Source organism: Mustela nigripes, chromosome 1, assembly GCF_022355385.1.
Source record: "Mustela nigripes isolate SB6536 chromosome 1, MUSNIG.SB6536, whole genome shotgun sequence".
Classification (NCBI taxonomy): domain Eukaryota; kingdom Metazoa; phylum Chordata; class Mammalia; order Carnivora; family Mustelidae; genus Mustela; species Mustela nigripes.
Genome location: NC_081557.1, coordinates 109961802 through 109986361, shown reverse-complemented (window position 1 = coordinate 109986361; position 24560 = coordinate 109961802). Strand labels below are relative to the sequence as shown.

Sequence of the window (24560 nt, the reverse complement as noted above, 5' to 3'; positions counted from 1 at the left end):
TCTGTATTTTCATTGTTAGTATATAAGAAAGCCACTGATTTCTGTACATTGACTTTGTATCCCGCCACGTTGCTGAATTGCTATATGAGTTCTAGTAGTTTGGGGGTGGAGTCTTTTGGGTTTTCCATATAAAGAATCATGTCATCTGCAAAGAGAGAGTTTGACTTCTTCATTGCCAATTTAGATACCTTTATTCTTCCCTTTTCTATAACATGTTGCATCCAGGATAGCTCTACTGGTCCGTCCTATAGAATCTCAGAAGTCCAATGGCCTGCCTTCCTTTCATCCCATCTTTGTCCCTTTCGGTGTTTCTGAAGGTAGAACCTATGGCTATTCCTGGCTTCTGCTGAGATGGCTGGTTGAATCCATAAGTCACGCTTTGGTAATCTTTTAGCAAGTTATTGTGTAGTCATGTTCTTAGTGTTCTCTCTGGAATATTCTTTCTTAGTATTGCAATATGGATGGGCTTAGAATTTTCCAAATCTTCAAGTTCTGGTTCCCTTATGCTTAACAATTTCTTCTTCAATTTTTCTCTCTTCTTGCATTTTACTATAAGCAGCAATGAGAAATCAGGTGCCTCCTTCAACATTTTGTGTAACCAAATAACCAAATTCATTGCTTGCAAATTCTACCTTCCATAAAGTACTATGACACAGTTCAGCCAAGTACTACAACTGTATAACAACAATCGCCTTTCATCTAGTTTCCAATCGCAAATTTGTCATTTCCCTCTGAGACCTCACCAGAAGCACCTTTTACATTCATACTTCTAACAACATCCTGTTACTAATGAGATCTGTGTCCCTAATAGAAACTTTCTTCACAGCTCTCCTCTTCTTTCTTGGTCTTCACCAGAATATCTTTACCTGTCATATTTCTGCCAATAGTCTCTCAAAGGCAATCTGTGCTGCTTCTAATATGCATCTTAAGGCTTCCAACCTCTCCTCATTGTCTATTTCCAAAGCTTCTTACACATTTTAGGTTTTTGTTACAGCAGTGCCCCAATTCCTTGAATCAAAATCTATATTACTTTCCTTGAACCACAATAACACCATGGTTATTGTTTAAACAACAGAAATTTATTTCTTTGCAATTTTGGAGGCTTGGGGTACAAGATCTTTATGGGGACACGATTTGGCCCACAACGCAAATCAAAGGGAAAATTACATGGTACACTTCTGAGGCTGGGAATATGCCTGCTCCCACTAGCTCCATCAGCTGCCTCATAATTCAGAGGGCATCTGGTATAGTACTCGGTATTTCTCAGAAGGGAGGAATCAGAAGTCCTAGACTAAACACTGCTCTGGGCCTGCATAACAATCTTAAAATCAAGACCTGAAAATTGTCTCCAAATAGTTAACAGCTTTTCAGAACAAAGTTCAAGAATATGTATAGGAATACAAAAAAAAAAAAAAAAATCCAGAACTAATAAAGGTGGCCTTCACTGTGGGTGGCATGTAACTAACATTAAAGAGGCAGGAGCATAGGACCCTTATGAGTAGGAAACATAATCAAAACCAAACCAGAACTGACACAGATTCTGAAGGACCAGACAAGGTCATTGCAATAGTTACCATACCTCATATATCTAAAGATTTCAGGGGAAACATAAAATATACAAAAGGTATTAAATGTTTGCATTGGTTTAAGACAGAGACAGGGATGATTTTGTTGAATAGAAATGGTTTAAAGAAACTTTCAAGGAGAATGCCTCTTCTCCCTTGCCTTTTTTCCCTTGAAGAGCTTTTACTGGGGCTCAGAGTGAGTTGTGTCCTGTGCTCAACAGGGAGAGTCACAGAATTTGTGGAGTTTGCGGGAGAGCTCTGATGCAGGAGTGTGTCTGAGGATGGACAGGAGCGAGCAGCTAGGGGAATCCGGTGTCCTACTCCCAGAATTACTGACATTTTCACTGTTTTCCACTAGTTACCCAAACTCATTGTGCTTTCTTTACATTACTTAAGAAAATGTAACATTTCTTTTAAAATAAACCACTATTCGATGAACTTATTTTATATTCTACACTGTGCTACTGATGATACAGGATTCTTCTATAGACAATCAGCTTCTAGCATAGCAGTTGAGTAATTTGAATAGGTAGTTTTAAATCGCTTTTTAAAAAAGATTGCGTGTGTGTGCATGTGTGCATGCAAGTGGGGGAGGGGCAGAGGCGGAGAAATCCTTGAGCGGACACTCTTTCGATCATGGAGCCCAATGCAGGGCTCCATCCCCAGGACTCTGAGATCATGCATGACCTGAGATGAAATCTAGAGTCAGACATTCAACTGACTAAGCCACACAGGTGTCCCCTAATCATTTTTTTTAAAGGAAAACTTAAATGAGTAATTTTTCCCAGTTTGCTCTTATTATCATATTACTTCACTATATTTACATAAGAGTCAGTTACAATGTCTCAAACTTAACTCATTAACACCCCCAGGGCCACCTGGTTCTCCTTAACATTCTTTCTGGATGAAAGAACTGATGGAGCTTCATCTACATGAAACAGAAACCTACTGGCCAATATCAGCTTTCCCATCTACCTCAACTCTGGTCCCTCACTTAGTAAGAAAGAAACTATGGGAAGCCAGCCTCTGCTCTTTGTTTCTACCATTCCTGGTCTCAATGAAGTTTGGTGTCTTCTAATCTGGGTCAGTCCACTAGTTTCTCTTTAATCCAACTTTCATAATTATGACCGTCTTTTTCCCCTTCAAATACAAGTTTGGTCATGTCACTCATTTAAATCCCTTAAGTAATTCCCACTACCTTTAAGATAAACACGGCACAGTAGATCCCACACAGCCTACCTTCATCTTGTCCTCATCTCATGCATTGCTGTAGACCTTATAATTCTCACCACTCACTACGATGTGGTGCTTGCACTTGCTGGTCTGCTTGGACTGGCTGATTCTCCCTGAAATCCTAATTCTCTTCTTGGCAACCTGTACATTTGTTAAGTTCTTGATAAACATTTGCCTTTCTGAAGGAGTCTCCATTCTACCAAATAATATACACCTCCTCTTCCTTTCCCCGGTGGGTCCCATCCTCTGCCTTCCTCCTCTCTGCCTTCGTCATGTTATTTTAGGACCATCCATTCAGAAGCCTGTGTGTTTTCCATGAGGCTTGGGCTTCTTAGGGCAGAGCTTTCTATACCATATACCTTCCTGTGCCTAGAACAGTAGCTCAAATATAGTAAATGTGCCAGTGAGTACATGTTGAGGGATGGAGAAAATGAATAATTAAACAAGTAGAGGCTAAACTGTATCAATCCATATGTGTTATGTTTTTTTTTTAATTTTATACCATTTTTTCCCCTCTGAAATCTACAAGGACTATTGGTCTCTGTTTCTAGTTTTTGTTTGTTTGCTTTTAGAAGAGTCATGGAGGAGTCCTAGTGAAGAGCATTATAGCTTTGGCTGGAAATGAGCCAAAGCTCTTCCTGAGCATTCTCTCACTTGAAAATGCAAGTGAGGGGTACCTGGGTGGCTCAGTCATTAAGCAGCTGCCTTCAGCTCAACTCATGATCCCAGGGCCCTGGCATCGAGCCCCACATCAGGCTCCCTGCTCAGCAGGAAGGCTGCTTCTCCCTCTCCCACTCCCTCTGCTTGTGTTCCCTCTCTCTGTGTGTCCTTCTCTGTCGAATAAATAAATGCAATCTAAAAAAAAGAAAAAAAGAAAAAAAAAAAAAAGAAAATGCGAGTGAACTCGGGAAGTAGTATGACACTAGATTGGGCTTGTGTCTGATTATGCATTTCTGAAGGTGGCATAATGAGTCGAAAAGTGTCCAGCTGGTGCTATTTCCAGCATGGAAACCTGTTAAGCTACCAGGCAGCATGAACAAGATGGAATGGATTGATTTCTTTGTCTTCTGAATTGGTTGGCAGTGCCTCAATATCGAGGTATCAAATTTGCTCAATGAGCTATTTGGGAGATTATTTTTTCCTTTTCTCCACCAGCCTAAAGACTGCAGTAGATAATGATATATTAAATTATGTCCTCCTTCAGAGAGAGCATCAGACACATTTCTAAGCTCAAATTTATATTCGGCCACTTTCCCTGGTAGACTTGAAGAGGCATGACCTGAACCAGAACTTCAATTTTCTGGGTTTGTTTGTTTGTTTTTAAATTTCATCATCACTGGGTAATGAACCTCAACCTGCATATCCAGAGGCTGATGCTGATAATATGAAAGAAAGGAATAGTTTAAATATGGGGTGGGAATGACTTTAAATGCCAGAAAATTTACCCAAAGTTTTTGTATTTTTCTATCCAGCGAATCCTCTTTGTTGGAATGAAAGTAGACCTTTGAACACCTTTTTCCTCCTGTAATCATCATTTTGAAAACCTAGAGACTATAGGAAAATGAAAATAATACCTTCCTTTTTATCACAAAAACATAGGCCTGCCCATTGCATTTTGTCAGCCATTTCCTTTTCTAGATCAAAGGTGACTCTTCCAGGAATAAACTCCTAGGTCATTAATTTGACGGTCACCCGTCATGTCCCTGTCACACTGGTGTGTGAGAGGTCAGTTTTGAAACTGGAGTGAGATCTGACTGTGGCTTTGGTCTGAGGCTTACATTCAGATTTCAGGTTAAGCATTTACAGCTGTGTGTCTGAGCACCTCTTATCTTTAGTTTCCTTGTCTGTAAAATAAATAAAAAAAGAGTAATGCTTTTCTGTGAAAAAGTACACAGAGCTTTGCAGCAGGTATCTGATGAGAAATGTGTAAAGGTCTAGCAGGTGCCTGGAGTCTGAGAGGTGTAGCATGAATACCTCTCTTTCCCTATGGTGGCCATTCATCAGGTGTGCTCTTCAGTTTATTAAAACAAGGAAGAAGGCTTCATCAGAGGGTGGTGCTGCCTCTTCATTGACTCTTGCCATCCCCTGATCCACCAGCTGCTGCCCAGAGTCAATTAATTCTGTGGGTTTTCTTTCCCTGGGTACAGACACTGGAGGCAGCAACAGATGTCTTTCCCAGGCATGCTAAATTGAAAACCCTGGTTGAGAAAAGTCTTCTAGAACCTTCTAGAAGTGGTAAGACACAGAAAACATTCCTTATCACAAGCACCCCCTTGGGAGTGGCGAGGAGAATGACAAAAGGTGCTAACGTCTTGGGTGCATCCCCAAATACAGTTCTACCACACACAACAACGTTGCAACCAGGCAGGGTCTGCTGAATCAGGAGATGTATGTGTCCTGGCTTCCCTTGCGGTGTAAATCCATGCACCATTGTTAGGGTCGCTACAAAGGTTGGGAAGTTTGTAGATGGCAAATGTGAATGGGAGCAAGATATATTAATTTCCCTTACACACTGAGAGTGTTGGACCGGCCTGGCTTTTTCCTGATCTAAATTATATTTACACCAAACAACATGCCAGTGATTAAAAGCATGTTCTCTGGAGATGGAATTCCTGGGCTGATATATCCTGGGTATGCTATTTCTTTTCTTTTCTTTTCTTTTTTTTTTTTTAAAGATTTTATTTATTTACTTGACAGACAGATCACAAGTAGGCAGAGAGGCAGGCAGAGAGAGAGGAGGAATCAGGCTCCCCACTGAGCAGAGAGCCCGATGCAGGGCTCTATCCCAGGACACTGGGATCATGACCTGAGCCGAAGGCAGAGGCTTAACCCATTGAGCCACCCAGATGCCCCGGGTATGCTATTTCTTACCCTCTCTCTCTTTTGGCAAATTATTTTACTTTTGACCTTGGTTTTCTCAAAGTACAAAATGATGATACTAATAATTAACTCATGGAGTTATTTTAAGTCCAAAACATAATATGTATGAAGTGCTTAGAATAATGCCTGACAAATAATATGTACTCAGTAAATGCTATGTTTGCTCTCCTTGCAACAAATTACTGATACACTTGAGCAAAAAGCACTGGCTTTTGAATGGACTTACCTAAGCTCCAAAACAGCTCTGGTACTGTTTGTTTCCACCTAGCACTCCTATCATCCTACAAAGGCCTCCTTTTCCATATCTTATGTTCCTGGAGACCCCTGAGGTTTAAGATTATATGTATCTTCTTTTCTTAGCAATCAATATCCATTAGGTATAGCTCACAATTACAGCTTTTCCTGGAGAAAGATATTAATGGATTCTGTCAAGACCAGGAGACAGCCACTTCCCTACATAATGGCTCTTGAGTTTCCTAAAAGCCTGAGCTTCCGCTAGAAAGTGATCAGGAAGCTTCCAATAAGCTCAGGAGTCTAATCAATATTTCTCACTCTTGGGTGGTGATTTGTAGAGAGGGACATCAATTGTCATGAATGACCCACCACAAAATCATACGTGACTCAGGGGCTGCGGCTTTTCCCGACATTTACTATCCATTACCATTACGTATCCCTGGGGAAAGGGGGAACTCTGTCCGATTCCATGGCCACAGCGGCTAATTTGCTGGCCTTCAAAAAACTAAATAAATAAATGAACAGAACATATGAAATTAAAAAACAAAAGCAGAAGTAGACCCCGACAGTGGTTTTCAGGAAATTGGGTTTTTGAGGCGCTGTTGGAATGTTAACTTCAAGACGATTGGACTTCAGAACTGAGCAAATAGGATTTATCTTCCCAATTTAAAACCCCATTCAAACTACGCAGGCTTTCCGCCCAGCTTCCTTTGGTTCAGGGGCTCCGTCTCTGGTTTTCTACCCCAACCCACAACCCTGGCGAGAAAAAAATGGCATCTGGCAAAATTCTCCCAGAGTTGCATCTTTAATAACCAGGAACAGAGTTTAACAAACTCCTTGGTAAATTTATTTCAAGTCAGGACTTTGAGGGTCTAGAGTGTGAAATCTTTGAGCCGGTTCCAGCTCACAGAACATTTAGTTTGCTCTGTGGCCACCTAGTGGTCGCCCTAGGAACTTCATCAATGGGTTGTGGGGCGCGGACTGCCCCGCCGCGCATTTGCGCTGATCACCGCTTTTTTTTTTTTTTTTTTTTTAAGAATGTGACTTCTCAATTTTAGCATATCCCAAGCGCATTTTTAAATTCTATTATCATTTGGCAGCACAAATGCCTTAAGTAAAAGGCAACGGTGTGGTTGTGCGGGCTGGTTGATATTTAGAATAATGGATGCTGTATAGGGGAATGCTGGTTAGGTTTGGTTTGGTTTTGGATCGCCATCATTGCTCTTCCTGACAGAACTGACGTGAACATATACTTGAGATTCTTTCGCACAGTAGTATTTAGGTAATACACTGCAACAAATAGGAATTCTGATTTATTTTTCTGAGTGTTTTTTAAAAGGACTTGTCCAAACTTAAACTGCAGAATATTGTCCACCCTCTGTCCCCTGTGATGTACAGCCACTATTGTCTCTGCTCAGGTTTTAATTCTTATTTTTGCATTTTACACGGTTTCTCTATGGGTTACGCTGGGTCTACTTCACTTAGTGGCCAGTGTTTTGGAAAGAGGTTTTGCTCAGATTCTGTGAACCCGTAAAGCTTGGGCCCTCAGTCATGATCTGTCGGTGGGCTGGGGAACGTAGTCAAAAGTTCAGTCCGTTTTCACTTGTTTCTTGGATTTTGGATTTTCCTCTCAGTGGTGCTCTCTGGGGACTCAACCCCATGCCAGCCTTTCTCCAGTCAGCCAAAGGTTTGTGGAGAGCTCCTCACACCTACCATGCTGCTTTCATTCCAAGATGCCCCTCCCCCCATCGCATTTCTGGCTGGTGCTTTCCTTGCCCTTGCTGAGACCACCATCTCAACCCAATACAGGGGTATGTTTGTCCTAATTGTCCTTTAGGTATCATCACTATTGCTGATAAATCATCTGAGATCTCATTTCTCAGCCCAAACCAGCCCACTATCATTAAAAAACGTTAATACAAAATTAGATAAAAGGTCTTAGAAGGGGCAGTAAGATGAGATAGACCCTTAAGCTCAAGCTTCTGAAGCTTCCAGATGAATCCACTTCTGTCCTCAGCAGAGAGTAGAGTGACCCAGCTGCAGAGAGTAACCCACTAGCCCCAATCATAGCATCCTGGAACTGTAACAAGCTCAGTCTTAATTGACGCAATTTCCAGCATCACAAAGGGTTCTCTGTCCATGTGTGGGGTGGGACAGCAAGAAGTTCATGGAGCTGAGGAGGAAGACAGAGGTCCTCAGATTGTAGGTCCAGCAGGTCTGTGCATTCATAACAGAAGTTCTGTCTGCAACTGTTTATTCAAGGGAAAAGACTCAAACTCTCAGAGGTGACAAGAGCCAGAAATATTAGGGTATGAAATCATAATTGGCTCCATAACAGAGATGGCAATGGACCTATAAGGGAGCCACTAGTAGAGAGAAGCCATGAAGATGCTTCCTAATCTGCAGACAGTACTGGAAGGAGAAGATCCCTAAATAGAACACACAGTAGTGGCATCTGAAAGAAGTGTAGGTCAAGTCTCTAGGGGCTTGGATAAGTAAAAGGGACAAGCATGGAGAATACTCCCTAAAATAAAAAAGGAGCTTAACTGTCAGAAAGCTTCTGGATTTATTTGAAGAACAGGGGAGAAGATTAGAAATCCAGAGTGATTATCTAGGCAGAAGGCAACGAAGCAGGAGGACTCAGGAGGTACCAGACATAATAGGAGAGAGAGAAGAAATTAAAAAAAATAATAATAAAATCACTAGAAATTAGTAGTTGGCTGAATGTGGAACCCAAGGCAAAGGGGATGGTGAGTTTTTTGGAAGAAATATGACAATAAGAAAAACAGTGAATCATGAAGGTGATTCTTTTATAGGGGCAATAATGTATCACCAAAATACATATTGTTCATCAACATATCGCCTGCTTGAGCAAAATACAAATACATGATTTTCCCTTCGTTTTGGACATCAAAGGACTATTGTTTGCTTTAATGAAGCCAGTATATGTGACACAGAATTTCTTCTTTTCACAAATTTGCATAAAACAAATGAGCTTCTTTTACTTGTAATATACAATCGCCAATATTCTTTCTTTAAAGATTTTATTTATTTATTTATTTGACAGACAAATCACAAGGAAGCAGAGAGGCAGGCAGAGAGAGAGAGAGAGGGAAGCAGGCTCCCTGCTGAGCAGAGAGCCCGATGTGGGGCTCGATCTCAGGACCCTGAGATCATGACCTGAGCTGAAGGCAGAGGCATTAACCCACTGCGCCACCCAGGCGCCCCACCAATATTCTTTCTTAAATGAGTGTTTTTAATTAGAACAAGGAATGTTTATGAATGCTTATTAGGGGCACCTGGGTGGCTCAGTCCGTTAAGCATTCAATTCTTGATTCCAGCTCAGGTCATGATCTCAAGGTTGTGAGACTTGAGCCCCACGTTGGGCTCCATGTTGGGCATAGAGCCTGCTTGAGATTCTCTCTTTTCCTCTACCTCTGCCTCTCTCTGTTCATGCACACTCTCTCAATCTCTCTCTCAAATAAATAAATAAATGCTCGTCAGGGACAACGTACTGAGTCCCTGCTGTCTTTGCTGATCTCACGCTGTCCTCCCATCCAGTAGTCAGTATGGCAAGAAGAGTTTCATCAAGAACAATCAGCTTTCTTCCTTGATTTGCAGCCTTTATTTATTGAATTAGAAAATTCTCATTTCATACTTGAAAACTTCATTTTAGTAAATGAAAAAACAATTGCATAGAGCTTTAACAGGTAACAAAAAGAAAATAAAGAACACAAGAGAACATGTTGGGAAACACTGGTGTAAGAAACAGCTGAAATAATTCCTGGGACTGCCCCACATACCATCATCGGGGAGGCGTAGAGAAGGCTCAGAAATTACATGGTGAATCCTCGAATCTGTGTATTATAAAGATCTCACAAACACTTCACGGGAACTGTGAGTATTTCTTCTCAGATAGAGTTAATTTTCTGAAATTCTTATAACTGTGACTTTTGTCAGGTTCATAAGGAATTCTAGAACTTTGGGAGTTTAGAATTAGGTTCCAGGAATTTAACCAGGAGCACTTCATGTCTTCCTTTGCTACTCCCATAATTTTAAGAACTACTCTGTAGTTGGGATGATGATTATTCTACCTCCTTCACTGATAGAACATAAGCTAGACAGCCATCTATCTACCTTTTAAATATTTAGTGGAATCAGATGACTTCTGCACTAAATTTCTTGGCATTTCTGCAGGAGAGAATTTCTTTTAAACCAAAAGTAGTGGTAATCATGTCAGATTCCAATTAAGGTAAGTAGTTTTATGTTCCCAAAGAAATAACCTTTCATAAGCAGTGTTTTGCTTCTTAGACTCAGGGGTGTAATTTCATATCCTCAAGGTTTTGAGTCTTTTTTAAGTAACTAGATTGACATTTTTTAGGAAAACATTAGATCAAGGAGACTATTTTTACATTAGACTAAAAAGCACTGGAAAAACTTTAAAGAATTATTTTTGCAGCATATTCTACACTACAGGTTGTAAATTCTATAGGTAAATATCACTGAAAGAAGTTGTTTCTTGTTAACATTTTCTTCCTTGATAAGAACTTTTGAAAAACTGCCGGAAGTTTGTGTAGCAAATACCTAGGGAAGGTTGGGAAGATCTTTCAGCCAGAATTCTCAACCTAGCCTTGCACAGCCATTTTGGATATCCAATTTCAAGCTCTAAATGGAAACACATGGTTAAAAAGAAGTTATTTTCTCCGAAGTCTATAAGCATGTTATGTTTCAGTTACTCATTTTTATCTGCCAATTATAGTAACTTTTCTGGATTCTGTTGTACTACATTTATTCGTAATTTTCCATATATCTTTAGCCATGGCTAATTAAACAGTCATTATAAGATGAACAAGCCTATTAAGAAAATCATTTTGTTTTTCATTACACGAATTCAAACCGTTTCCTTGCACTAAGGAGCATCTTTCTCCACTCTTCAGTATGAGACAGGTCTATCCTTACGAGTTGGAAGTACCATTAGAAATGTCCTTCCTTCCCCATCTCAATAGAGAAAGTGTATTGGGCAAGATCCCTTGTAAGAATATTTTGTGGAGGAAAGCTTCCTATTAACCAGTACATTGGAGGAACCCAGCAGAAATCAATGAATGGATGAATGAATTCTGAAATGTAGCTAAACAATGTTCATTTTTGTCTCTCTTTTACAAAAATCACAATTTTTTGGATAAATTTTCTAACATATCCATAGCAATTTAAAAGTGAAATCATCCCTCAGATATAGTCAGTTATTGATTGGGTAAGTGACATGCTGATGAAGCTATCATGAAATAGCTGTTCAGGAAGAATGGACCTTCTCTTTACCAGTGCTACTATGTCCTTTAGAATCCTTCATGAAAACCCATCAGTACGCATATCCTGGGCAAGAAAAGTTTGAGAAAGAAGTATTGTTTTTGTTGCGTTTAATGTGTGTTAAGACTGACAATATCAAATTCTAGCTTGCTCCTGTGGTCCGGTCAGAAGCTCTTGGACTGAAACCTGCTTGGTGGAATCACTGTTAGAAATCTTAGCATATCAGAGAAAACATTTCTAACCATCTTATTCTTCTGGTAAGGACAAAAGGTGTTCCTACTCAATGAGTAGGCAAAGAACACAAAGAATGCTAAATTTGACAAGTTAAAAAATGTGTGTGGGGGTGTGGTACCATCTGTCACAGGAGCCTACCATTTTGGCACTTTGATTTGGATCAGCAATTCCTCTTGGATCTTTATTTGCAGGTTTCTGTAATAAATAAATTTGTTGTGTCAGATCTCACGCATAGACATATACACACAAACACATACACATGCAGACTATCTCTTCCTGATAGATGAAAAATCTAAGGAAGTTTGTAAATTGCTATGGAGAGGAAGGGAGGATGGTTCTGGCCAGTGAAGTCTTAGCAGGAACCATTTTTCTTTATGAACTTTGTGGTGGGTCTCTCCAACAGTGCATTTAGTAAGAGATTTCCAAACATTTTTCAAGAACTAGGGCTTTCATTGAGAAAACATTTCTGTTGAAATTCCAGTAAAAACAATATATAAAAATGGATTGGACTGGTTTTAAGTGGGGATTGGGGAGAAATGCTCATTAAGCGCCACCCCAACTGTAGGGCAGTTATGGGAAAATTCTGTGGAACCACGGACTGAAAACTATCTTAATAACACTCTTTTAGCCATTAATAATGAAAGAATAATAAAAAATGTTGATTTGAAAAGAAATACATTGTCAAAAATCTTGCTGATTTCAGTGCCCAGCTCTGAATAATTGTTCTACTGTGGACCTCGAAGATACAGAGACTCTAGCAGTTCAGGAGATCCTAGAGATCCTGTAATAACTCTTTTTTGACTCAGTTTCTCAGGCATCTGCATGCTAATTTGGCTCATGTGTTTCCCTTTTATTAATATTTATCAGGGAATACACTTCAGTCAGTGAAAAGCCCTCAGGCTGATATGGCCCCATTGGAAGCCATCACTGGTTTTGACCCTTGAAAACCTGGGCGGGGAATAGGGTAGGGTTTGTGAGACAGTTATCCCAAAATCACCATTTGGGGGCCAAAGAAAACTCAGTAATTGTAATAAATAATGAGTTAATGCATTATTTTAAAAATGTCAAAACTAATTCCCAAAGGTTCATGATGAACACAATGTCAATATTTTACGTAAAAGACCATGCATGACCAAGCATGATTTCCTCATGAGCTTCTCAAACTAATTCCAGTCCTCCTGATAAGTGGGGCCTGTTCTATTTCTTCCTCAAATCAGACAGTGATTATTATATTATTGGACTTATTCAAGGACCCAGCAAATGGTTAAGGGACACCAAAATTTTTATTGAAATGGCCATAGATCAGTACAAGCAACAGAAAGAAGATAAGGGACCATACCAGTGTGATGTAGTGTGGACTTGAAAAACTGGTTGGAAGCTGCTCCAAGGACTCTGCAGTTATTTGCTAGTGAAAAGAGATACTATTAACTTGCAATTAGTATTCAAGCAAGTATGACTATTTCCTAAGTGCTCAATATAAATTTTCTAACTATCTCTGGGATGCAACCTAGTAAATGTACAAATACTAAAATACATGGGAACAATATTCTTCCCTAGGTTATTCTCTTATAAGGAAGGAGTCCAAGAACTTATAAAACAAACTTATATTAGAGAAGAGTGTGAGTTTCTTTATGAGTTATGATGAAAATTGCACAAGGCAAGTCTTTCAGCCTCCAAATCTTAATCAAATTGTCTGAATGTCTGAACTTCCATAACAAGCTCCATCCATTTTGGACCTGGAAGGTCTTTGAGGACCTCCAGAACTTACTGTTGTAATACAGATATGCTTGGATGAGGTTATCCTGTCTAAAGTATTTTCTGTTAGCCTCCAGTGGACATTAATATAACTAGAAAGCATGATCTGGTGGAAATAGGACCTGCCTAGGAGAAGTACTGGGTGGCAGAAGAAAAAAAAAAAATTAAGTATTATTAATGTAAGAGGGAAAGGACATCAAAAGACCTTTCCTAAAGCACAATTTTGCTGAAAACTGGCTATTGAGAGGTAACTAATGTATCAAATAAGCATCAGCTAAATCACTGTTATTTATACAATTTTCTAACAAATAATACAAAAAGCCTAAATGTGAGATTTGACACTACAATTCTCCTATACAATCTGTGTTTATAAACATATTATGGCACATATACCATTAATAGTGAATTTACTTTATTCATATATCAAAATATATTTAGTAAGCTCCTCTTCTGTGTTCCCTCATTTAACTAAAATGCCAAAGCATTTAAGGAACTTGCAATCTAGAAATGGAAACAAATATGCCCCAAGCTCCATGTGAATCTCTGCTTGACTTCTGTGAATACTCATTATTGATCACAGACTCAGGGCACTTTTCCCCCCGACTCCTCTCCTGGAGCACAACTCTTTTTCATATTAATTCATGAAGCACGTTAACATGCATTAAGCACTAAATATTTAGAAAACACTGTGATAAGTACCTTTACATAGTTTCTTAATTAAACCTCAAGGCACATATTCAAGACCTATATCAGCATCACGAAATCTACGTGTAAGCTTAAAAAATTATCACACAATATTTTCCATCTATTCCAGTGGACAATTAAGACTTGCTTTATCATCTTGGTGTCATCACTGGCATAATAAAAAATATAAACAAATAAAAATAATAAATCATCCCACAACCAGAGAAAGATTAACTAACCATCCTTAAATACTTGAGTACAGGCATTTCTGGTATACTCTCATCTGTGTGTTCCTAGGGGTGGAGTGGGACCATGTTCTGCATTATTATGAAGAAACACAGGGCTTATGGGACAGGTGGAGTTGGGGCAAAGCATTCAAAACCTTTGGAGCTGTGTAACCAGACCACCACTAACAACAACAACATCAAATCCTAATTTAAAATACTAGTATTATCATATTTTCATTGGCATTTTCATGTAATAATGGTCAGCTAATACTTAACCTCTGAATTCAAGACTTATAGTCCCTCCTTCAAGATAGTCGTATTGGGTAATTTCATCAGTATTGTCTTATCAATAATGATTTCCTCAATAGTTATTTTTTTTTAAGGGAATGAATTTGTAGCTTCTTAATTTGGACACTCACAGTTTTTATCAATGAGCTGAATGCACTAGAAATCATAGCTGTTGTTAAAGGCAGTTAACAAGCCACTAACTATAGGGACTTCTGCAAGATTGTTGACATCTTCATATATTGCTAAAACGGTTATTTCAACCAACTTTTTTCCTTTCCTGTAAAATATGCACAAAGAAATGCACAAGTACTAAGTGTAGAGGATGGATTTTCACAAATGAGCAATGAAAGTTGCTCAAGTTGCCCAGAATCAAAAAATAAAACTTTATCTCTTTCTCAGAAGATTCTCTCTTCCCTGTGGTAATCACTACCCTGTCTTCTAATACCATAGATTAGCTTTGACAGTTCTTCAACTTGATATAAATATAAATATTTGGACTTGACATCTTCTGAACAGTGTGTTTGTGAGATTTATTCATGTGGTAAAGATCAGTAGTTCATTTATTACTCGTTCTCTGTAATGTTCCATTGTATGAGTATATAGCATTTTTTTCATGCCTTTTACTGTGATTAGACATTTTTATTGTGTTCACTTTTTGAAAATATGCTATTGGACCACAATTGTGAATGTTTTCCCAAGGGGCTGCTGGGTCATAGGGTATATGTATGATCATTTTTAATACTTTGTACCAATTTCCCCCAAGGTTGTGCTGTTTAATTCTTATTAACTGTGTATGAGAGTTTTCATTGTTCATATCCCCTCTAGTAAGTGGTATTGTTGTCCTCTATTTTTAACCATTTCATAGGAAAATATAATACAGATAAAATACATACAGAAAATGTGTTCCTGGCTTAATGAACCATTTAAGGTAAATATCCTTGAAATCACTGCTTTGTTTAAGAAATAAACCTTTGCCATTTTAAATTTCCTATCACTATTGCCACCTACCTCCTTCCCTCAAATTAGCCACATTCCTGACTTAAAATAATGAGCTCACTCTTGCATGTCATTGTACCTTTATTCCCCAAATATTTACCTCTCAGCACTACAGTTTGTACATTTTTAAATTTAAATTTTTTACTAGGAAAAAAATACATATATGTGTATTGCAGTCGGAGTTAATTTTGTTACTGATTTGAGGAATGGATCAGTTAGTCTTTGTACATATTCATATCCAGTTGTTCCATCACCATCTCTGAAAAGACTATGCTTTCTCCACTGGAGTACCTTTGCACCTCTGTAAAAAATCACTTGGCAAATCAACTGGCAATCAATAAATATAGTAATAAACATGTGACTCTCTATACCCCTTTTTGCTTAGGCCTTTTAAAGTTTTTCTCAGCAGAATATTACCATTTTCCTTATATACTTCTGGTTCATATTTTGTCAGAAGTACTCTTAAATATTTCACATTTTTGGTGCTATTTCAAATTTTATTTAATTAATTTATTTATTTTAAAAATTTTTATTTATTTATTTGACAGAGAGAGAGAGAGAGATCATCGATCACAAGCAGGCAGAAAGAGAGGGGAAGCAGGCTCCCTGCAGAGCAGAGAGCCCGATGCCAGGCTCAATCCCAGGACCCTGAAATCATGACCTGAGCTGAAGGCAGAGGTTTAAACCACTGAGCCACCCAGGCGCCCCTCAAATCTTATTTTTTATTTTATTTTACATTATTTGTTACTAGTTTATGGAATATAATTAATTTTCATTTATTGTTTTTATATTCTTAAATTTGTTTGTTTTACAAAAACTCCTGCTGATACTTTGATTAAGATTGTTTTGAATTTATAAATCCATTTACAGAGAACTGACCCAACAGCACTGTATTTCCTCAATTTATTTTGGTCTTTTAAAATTTTTCTCATCAATGTTTTAAAGATTTCTACCTACATATTTTGTACATATTTTTCAGCTTTATCCCTAAGTATTTTATATTTTTGATGATGCTGTAAATGTTATTTTGTGGCTTCATTTTGTTTTTTGGATTGTTCATTGTTCGTATATGGAAACACAGTAAGTTTTTGCATATGAATTTGTATCCTAAAGTTTAACTAAATCACTTTTTTTTTTTTAAGATTTTATTTACTTATTTGACAGAGATCACAAGCAGGCAGAGAGGGAAAGAGAGAGAGAAAGAGAAGTAGGCTCCCCCTGAGCAAAGAGCCGGGTATGGGAGCCTCAGGACCTGAGTTGAAGGCAGAGGCTTAACCCACTGAGCCACCCAGGTGGCCCCTTACTAAATCACTTTTATTTACTATAGGTAAACGATAAATGATTGTGTCTTCAGCAAATCAAAACAGTTTACTTCTTCCTTCCTTCCTCTCTCTCTCTCTCTCTCTCTCTCTCTCTCTCTCTCTTTCTTTCACCCTTATGGTAATGGCTATAATTTCAAGTAAAAGTAGAAGTGGTGGCAGTGGACATCATTGCTTTGTTCCTGATATTTAGGAAAGGTATTCAGTTTTTTAACCAAAAATACGACATTAGCTGTAGGTTTTTTGGTAGATACTTCCATCAACTTCAGAAAGTTTCCTTATGTTCCTACTTTCCTAAGTTTTATCAGGAATATTTTTCAAATACTTTACCTGCGTTTATCGTGGTAATCATATGATTTTACTTTCAGTCAAATAATACAGTGGATTAGATTAATTTTTTTAATGTTAAATTTGCCTTATATTCCTAGGATAAACCTCATTTGGTCACAGCATTATTCTTCTTATGCATTATAAAATTCAGTTGGCTAAAATTTAATATTTATGCATTTATATTTATTAGAATTACTGACAAATAATTTTTGTTGTTGTTGTAATGCCTTTTTCCAGGTTGTAATGCCTGTTTCCTTTTTAACAGAAACATACTATCCTTATAAAAGGAGTTGGGAGTGTCCATTCTCCCCCATTTTTTGGAAAAGTTTATATAGAACTAATATTATTTCATCATTATATGTTTGGTAGAATTCACCATTTTTTCGTGGAAAGGTTTTGACTACAAAGTCACTTTTCTCTGTTATATACAGAGCTATTCAGTTTATCTTTTCGTGAATAAGCTTTGGTGATTAACAACTTTCAAAAAATTTACTATTTAATTACAATTAAATATATTAAATAAGAATTATTTAATATAATATATTAAAATAAGAGGTTTCCAAATTAATCTCCATATGCAAAATATTGTTAATTTAATAAGGTATACTCTCCTGAGATTTCACCTTTATGATTCCTGATAGTCATGCTGACTCACTTACATTCTTCTGCTCAGTCTGACTGGAAGTTTATAAGATCTATTAATTTCTAGAAAATAGCTTTTGCTTTTATTGTTTTCTTATGTGCTTATTGTTTTGCTTTGTTTTCAATTTCATTGGTACCCAGTACTTGTTATTTCCCTGTCCTCCACTTGCATGGAGCTTTGCTATTCTTCTTCTTTTTCCTTCTTTTTTGGCTTCTTAAAATGAAAACTGATATCATTGCTCTCATACCTTACTTCTTTTCTAACATAAGCATTTAGTGCTATAAACTTTCCTTTAATTACTGATTTCACTACTTCCCACAAATTCTGGTAGGTTTTGTTTCCTTTTCCTTTGAAGTATTTTCTGTTCTCCTTTTTAAGGTTTTTATTTGACCCAAGTGTTTTTAGAATTTGTTTTTAATTTTCAATTGGGGATTTTCCCAATATATTTGTTACTGATTTTTTAAAAAAATATTTTATTTATTCATCTGACAGAGATCACCAGTAGTCAGAGAGGCAGGCAGAAAAAGAGGAAGGGAAGCAGGCTCCCCGCTGAGCAGAGAGCCTCATGCAGGGCTTTATCCCAGGACCCTGGCATCATGACCTGAGCCTAGGGCAGAGGCTTTAACTCACTGAGCCACCCAGGCGCCCTTTGTTACTGATTTTTTTTTTTCAAGATTTTTATTTATTTATTTGACAGACAGAGATCACAAGTAGGTAGAGAGGCAGGCAGAGAGAGAGAGAGGAGGAAGCAGGCTTTCTGCGGAGCAGACAGCCCGATGTGGGGCTCGATCCCAGGACACTGGGATTCTGACCTGAGCTGAAGGCAGAGGCTTTAACCCACTGAGCCACACAGGCACCCCCCTTTGTTACTGATTTTTAATAAAATTTTATTTTGAAAGCATATTTTGTATGACCTCAATTCTTTTAAATTTGTTAAGACTTGTTTTATGTCCCCAGGTTCCTGGGTGGCTCAGTCATTTAAGGGTTAAGGGTCTGCTTTCAACTCAGGTCATAATCTCAGGGTCCTGGAATTGAGCCTGGCATCTGGCTTCCTGCTCAGTGGAGGGTCTGCTTCTCCCTCTCCCTTTGTCCCTTCTCCTTGCTGGTGCTGTCTCTCAAATAGATAAATAAAATCTTAAAAAAAAAAAAAGTGGACTTGTTTTATGTCCCAAAATAAATTTGTGTATGTGAATTTTTCCAATAGTGCACAAATCAATATTTTGTTGAACTAATATATGCTGCTCTGAAATAGAGTCTTGGTTTGCTTCTGTCCTGTCATCCTTTCCTTCCCCACATGTAGACTGAAGGCTCCATTGGTGTGGAATTATGTTAAACTGTTGTTTTCTTCTCACTTAGCTTAGGGCTAGTTCCACTTCAAATACACATGCAACTGCTTTTTAAGTCAATTTGTTAACTATTGCAAATGACACTTGCTTACATGAAGGGGATGAATATCAGGGAAAATTGGCTCAGTTCTTGTCTGCTGCTCATCACCAAAGTATCCTTCATTCTCCACTCCCAATGTATCTCTAAGTGGGCTGTCAAGAAGGAAATTGGATATTGACATAAGTGATAGGATAAGTCTGTGGCTAATATTTAATCATCTAGGAGATTTCTAAAAGATTGATACTCAGTTTACACTCTGGAACAAATCTGAGGTAGGAACTAAAATTAGAATCCTTTTTAGAAATCTCCCTGATTCCAATGTGCAGTGAAGTTTGGGACCCATTAGGATAAGCATTTGGAGATGAGAACATAAAAATGTTAGTTTTTCAATTTACTGTTACTCTTACTTTGTCCCACCTAGAGTTTCATCATCTGTGGTGACAAAGCTTATATCTTCCCAGTAATGGTCCCATTACAACACATAGAAAATACATACCTCAGAATTCGCTTCAACTTAATACATTTTTGGTGATGAATTAATAATACAACTACCCCAACACCAATAATAACCAGGACAAGCACAACCACCAAGATGGATATATCTGCAATATTAAAAAACAAGTTTTAGCCAGGACATCAACTTTAGGACGGTGGAATATTAACTGAGCTGTTATAATCCAGCTTCTCCCTTCCTTAAGGACTTTAATTCCTCCCAACTCCAATTTTTTAAAAAAAATGTAAAGCAAAAGACCAAGGCATTACAGAAATTTTTATATGTACTAGCCATTGACAGTCACCCAAGAGTCCATTATGTTTAAAACCACAATCAGTAGGAAATGTTATGACTGTCAGTTATTATTAACTGACTATAGAAAAGGCCTTGTTGTGTTATGGGCTCTTAGAAGATCTATTTCAAATTTAACTAGAAGAAGATATATTAATTCTAAAAGGTAATTGTTGTAAATTCAAATTTGGACATTTAAATATGTGAAATAACTAAAATACCATGCAAATCCACACAGAAATACAACATATACATATTAGATTTCAAAAATAACGTGGAAAGCTTTCTTACTGTCTAAGCTTTTGATATATGCAAGGTATTATATCCTAGGATGCTCACAGGTAATATTTAAGTTTTTTCCCCAATCCACATGTTTCTGTTCTTCCTCACATTGGCACTCAAGTTCATGGTTATCCACCTGGAAGAGCAATCAGTCATAATTTTATCAAATTATGTGTGTGTGTATTGCATCTCACTTTGCTTAGTTTTATATCACACACACAGATGCACTCACACATACATTCATTCTTTTACTGATTAATTAGCTAAACTGCATATCAGAATCAACCTTTGGTAAAAAATAAGCACACAAAATTACAAGAAGTAACCACTTTTGAAGATGGCCTTTGGGCATGAAAATGATTCCAAACCAGATAAACAAGACGGTTTGACTTCTCTTTCTAGAAGGCCTCAATCTTATTAAAGGAACAGCCCTGCTAGAGTTACACATAGTACTGGGCAGTGTTAATTGAGGATATATATATATAAATATAATTGAGAAGAGAGAGATATGTATATAAATACATAAAATATATATGTATATTTATATATATTTTATATGTATATATATTATATGTAATTATATGTACATTTATGTGTGTGTGTGTATATATATCCAAATATAGGATAGGAAAAAAGAAATTCTTTTCCAAATCTCTCTTTCTCTATAATATATATGTATATTATATGTCTATATATTTTAAATATATATATAAGTATATATAATGTACATATATACATAATTTTTTGTTGTTTTGTGAAAAGCTTTAGGTTAGTGTTGACATTGGTATAATTTAACTATAAGTGACATGGTAAATCCAACTTTAAACATTAGGTTTAAACTTCATAGGTACATAAGTTACTGGATTTCTAGATTACCAGTCCAATGATAAAATATATATATACAATATAGGCAATATCTATGTGTAATACTGGTTTGGGTCTTTGGATCAATTTTATGGAAGATACATGAAAAAATGGATTCCAAAAATATATTTGATTTAAAAATCACCACACACATGCACACACACACACACAAACAAACACAAACACCATGCCCAGCAATGAAGTCCTCTGTAAATAAACAACTGTCAAGACATTAATTTAAAAAGGAGTCAAATCTTACAGCTTTTTCGTCACATTGAGAAGAGCAATTGGTTGAGTTGTAGACCTTTTCAAGTTCCACACATTCACCATTGCTGCACACCTGGAAATGAAGTTACCCATATGAATTAATAACTTACTCTTAGAATTTACATGATTTTTTCTTCTGTAAATGACCACATATAGAATCTTTTGTAGAAGAAGAAATCTTCCATATATGTTTGTCAGATATTTGAAATGAATATAGTATACATTCAAATACTGTTCTATGCAAACTCCTAATAAAAATGTCTATATCCTTCCTAATTTTTCAAATATTAATCTATCAAAGATTCTATAACCATAGGTACAACAATTTCTTTTATAATTTGTATTATTTTATGTTGATTTGATAATATTCCATGCTTGCTGTATCAATTAATCTTATTTATGCTTATTAAATCTGTTTTAAATTTTGCTTTTTATTTTTTGTACATTTTATAACCAAATTATTGTTGTTTTTGTTGCTTATAATTATTACCTGGCTTATCTTCATTCATTTATTTAATTTCTACCTGTTATTTTTATTTTTACCCACTTCTTCTAAAAAGCACATAAAAGGAAATGCTTTTCCAACTCTATTGAGGTATAATAGACAAATAAAAATTATATACTTTAGAGTACATATTATGATGTTTTGTTATACATTGCGAAATGTAAAACAACCTAATGAACACATCCATTACCTTAAACAGTTACTTTTTTGTGGTTGGAACACTTAAAGTTTACTCTCTTAGAAAGTTTTAAGTATATATTACAGTATCTAACTATAGCCACCAAGATGTATGCTAGCTCCTCAGAATTTACTGAGAACATAGTTTATACTCTTTGACCAACATCTCCTCATTTCCCCCACCTAGCAGCCATCATTCAACTCTCTGATTGTGACTTTTACTTTTCTTTTTTTAGTTTCCACATATAAGTGAGATCATATAGTATTTACTTTTTTGTGACTCGTTTATTTTTGTTAGCATGCATGAAATGTCCTCCAAGTTCGTCCATATTGTTGCCACTGACATAATTTCCTTTTTTAAAAAAACTAAATAATATTATATATTACATATTTTCATTATCTTTTTACCTGTCAAAGGACGTTTAGATTGTTCCCATATCTTGACTCTTGTAAATATTGTAAATAAAGGTGCAATGAGCATGGAAGCACAGATACCTCTTCAAGATCTGATTTCAACTTCTTTAGGTTCTGTGTCCAAAAGTGAGATTCCTGGAGCATAGGGTAGTTCTATCTTTAATTTTTTAGGGAACCACCATACAGTTTCTATAATGGCTATGCCAATTTATATCCCCATCAACAGTGCACAAGGGTACTCAAAAAAGAGTACCCCACATCCTCTCCAACATTTTTATTTGTTATTTTTTGATAATAACCAAACTAGATGGTATGGGGTAATACCTCATAGTGGCTTTGATTTTCATTCCCTTGAATGTTAATGATGATGAACTCCTTTTCATATACTTGTTGGTCATTTGTATAAATAACCAAACAAGTCCTTTGCTCATTTATTTTTTTGAATTGGACTATTTGGGGTTTTATTGCTATTGGTTATATGAACTACTTTTAACTTTTACCTGTTAATCCTTTATCAGATATGTGGCCTGCAAATAATTTTCACATTCCCTTGATTACTTTTTCATTTTCTTGATTGCAGCCTTTGCTGAAGAAATCTTTACTTTGATATAGTCTCACTTATTTATTTTTGCCTTTTGGCCTGTGCTTTTGTTGTCACATACAAAACATCGAATCCTGGGCTTTTCTTTGTTGGAAAATTATTAATTATTATTCTGATTTCCTGTTTGTTCAGATGTTCTATTTCTTCATCATTTAGTCTTGGTACATTGTATGCTTCTCAGAATTTATCCATTTCTTTCAAATATTCAACTTGAATAATTATTCATAGTATTCGCTTATAATACTTTTATTTCTGTGATATCAGTTGTAATTCTCCTGTCATTTATAATTTTTTTTGAATCATCCCCTTTTGTTTCTTGGTTAGTCTACTTAAAAGTTTGTCAATTCTGGGGGCGCCTGGGTGGCTCAGTGGGTTAAAGCCTCTGTCTTCAGCTCGGGTCATGATCTCACGCTCCTGGGATCGAGCCCCGCATCGGGCTCTCTGCTCAGCAGGGAGCCTGCTTCCTCCTCCCTCTCTCTCTGCCTGCCTCTCTGCCTACTTGTGATCTCTGTCATATAAAGTAAATAAAATCTTTAAAGAAAAAGTTTTTCGGGGCGCCTGGGTGACTCAGTGGGTTAAGCCGCTGCCTTTGGCTCGGGTCATGATCTCAGGGTCCTGGGATTGAGTCCCACATCGGGCTCTCTGCTCAGCGGGGAGCCTGCTTCCTCCTCTCTCTCTCTGCCTACTTGTGATCTCTCTCTCTGTCGAATAAATAAATAAGATCTTTAAAAAAAAAAAAGTTTTTCAATTCTGTTTACCTTCTAAAAATTAAAACAATTTCCTTAAATTTTCCTGTTGTCTTTCTTGTTTCATTTATTTCTGCTCTAAAAATCTTTATTTCCTTACTTCTCCTAACTTTGGGCTTAGTTTCTTCTTCTTTTTCTAGTTCCTTGAAGCATAACATTAGGTTGTTTATTTAAAATTTTTCTTTTTTCTTAATGCAGGCTTTTATTATTATATACTTCCCTCTTCGAACTGGTTTTGCTGCATTTCATAAGTTTGCTATGTAGTGTTTCCACTTTCCTTTGTCTTGGATATTTTTTGACTGCCCTGTCAATCTCTTCTTTTTCACTTGTTTTTCAGGAATCTATTTTTCATTTTCTAAATATTTGTGAATTTTCCAAAGTTCCTCCTGTTTTGATTTCTAATTTCCTACCACTGTGGTCATAAAAAATGTCTGATATTATTTCAGTCTTCTTAAATATGTTGAGACTCTTTTGTAGGCCAACATATGATCTATCCCAGAGAATAGTCCAAATACACTTGAGAAAAAATGTACATTCTGTGATTGCTGAATGAAATATTCTGTATATATCTGTTAGGTCCATTTGGTCTGTAGAGTTATTCAAGCACATTGTATTCTTTTCGATTTTCTGTGTTGAAAATTAGAAAGTTGGAGAAACAAAAGAAAAAAGAATAAAAACTAGTGAAGAAAGCATATGGAACCTATATGACACCAATGACAAAAAAAGAATGTATGCATTATGTATGTCCCAGAAGGAGAAGAGAAAGAGAAAGAGAGGGGAATAAAGATTATTTTAAAAATAATGGCTGAAAATTTGCCAAATACTGGGAAGGATATCTACAT

The 24560-nt window shown here is 36.7% G+C and overlaps 1 protein-coding gene across 1 annotated transcript in view; it reads right to left on the bottom strand.

Annotated features, from left to right (window-relative positions):
- Positions 1-4811: 4811 nt before the first annotated feature.
- The window catches only part of ADAM7 (ADAM metallopeptidase domain 7), an 85566-nt gene continuing 65817 nt past the window's right edge, over positions 4812-24560 (bottom strand). The window contains exons 17-23 of the mRNA XM_059407909.1: positions 21268-21348; positions 20202-20280; positions 19575-19680; positions 19131-19230; positions 11589-11645; positions 6295-6417; positions 4812-4982 (exon numbers count right to left, since the gene is read on the bottom strand). Of these exons, the coding sequence (XP_059263892.1) occupies positions 4812-4982; positions 6295-6417; positions 11589-11645; positions 19131-19230; positions 19575-19680; positions 20202-20280; positions 21268-21348 (717 nt within the window). The remainder of the gene's footprint in view (positions 4983-6294; positions 6418-11588; positions 11646-19130; positions 19231-19574; positions 19681-20201; positions 20281-21267; positions 21349-24560) is intronic.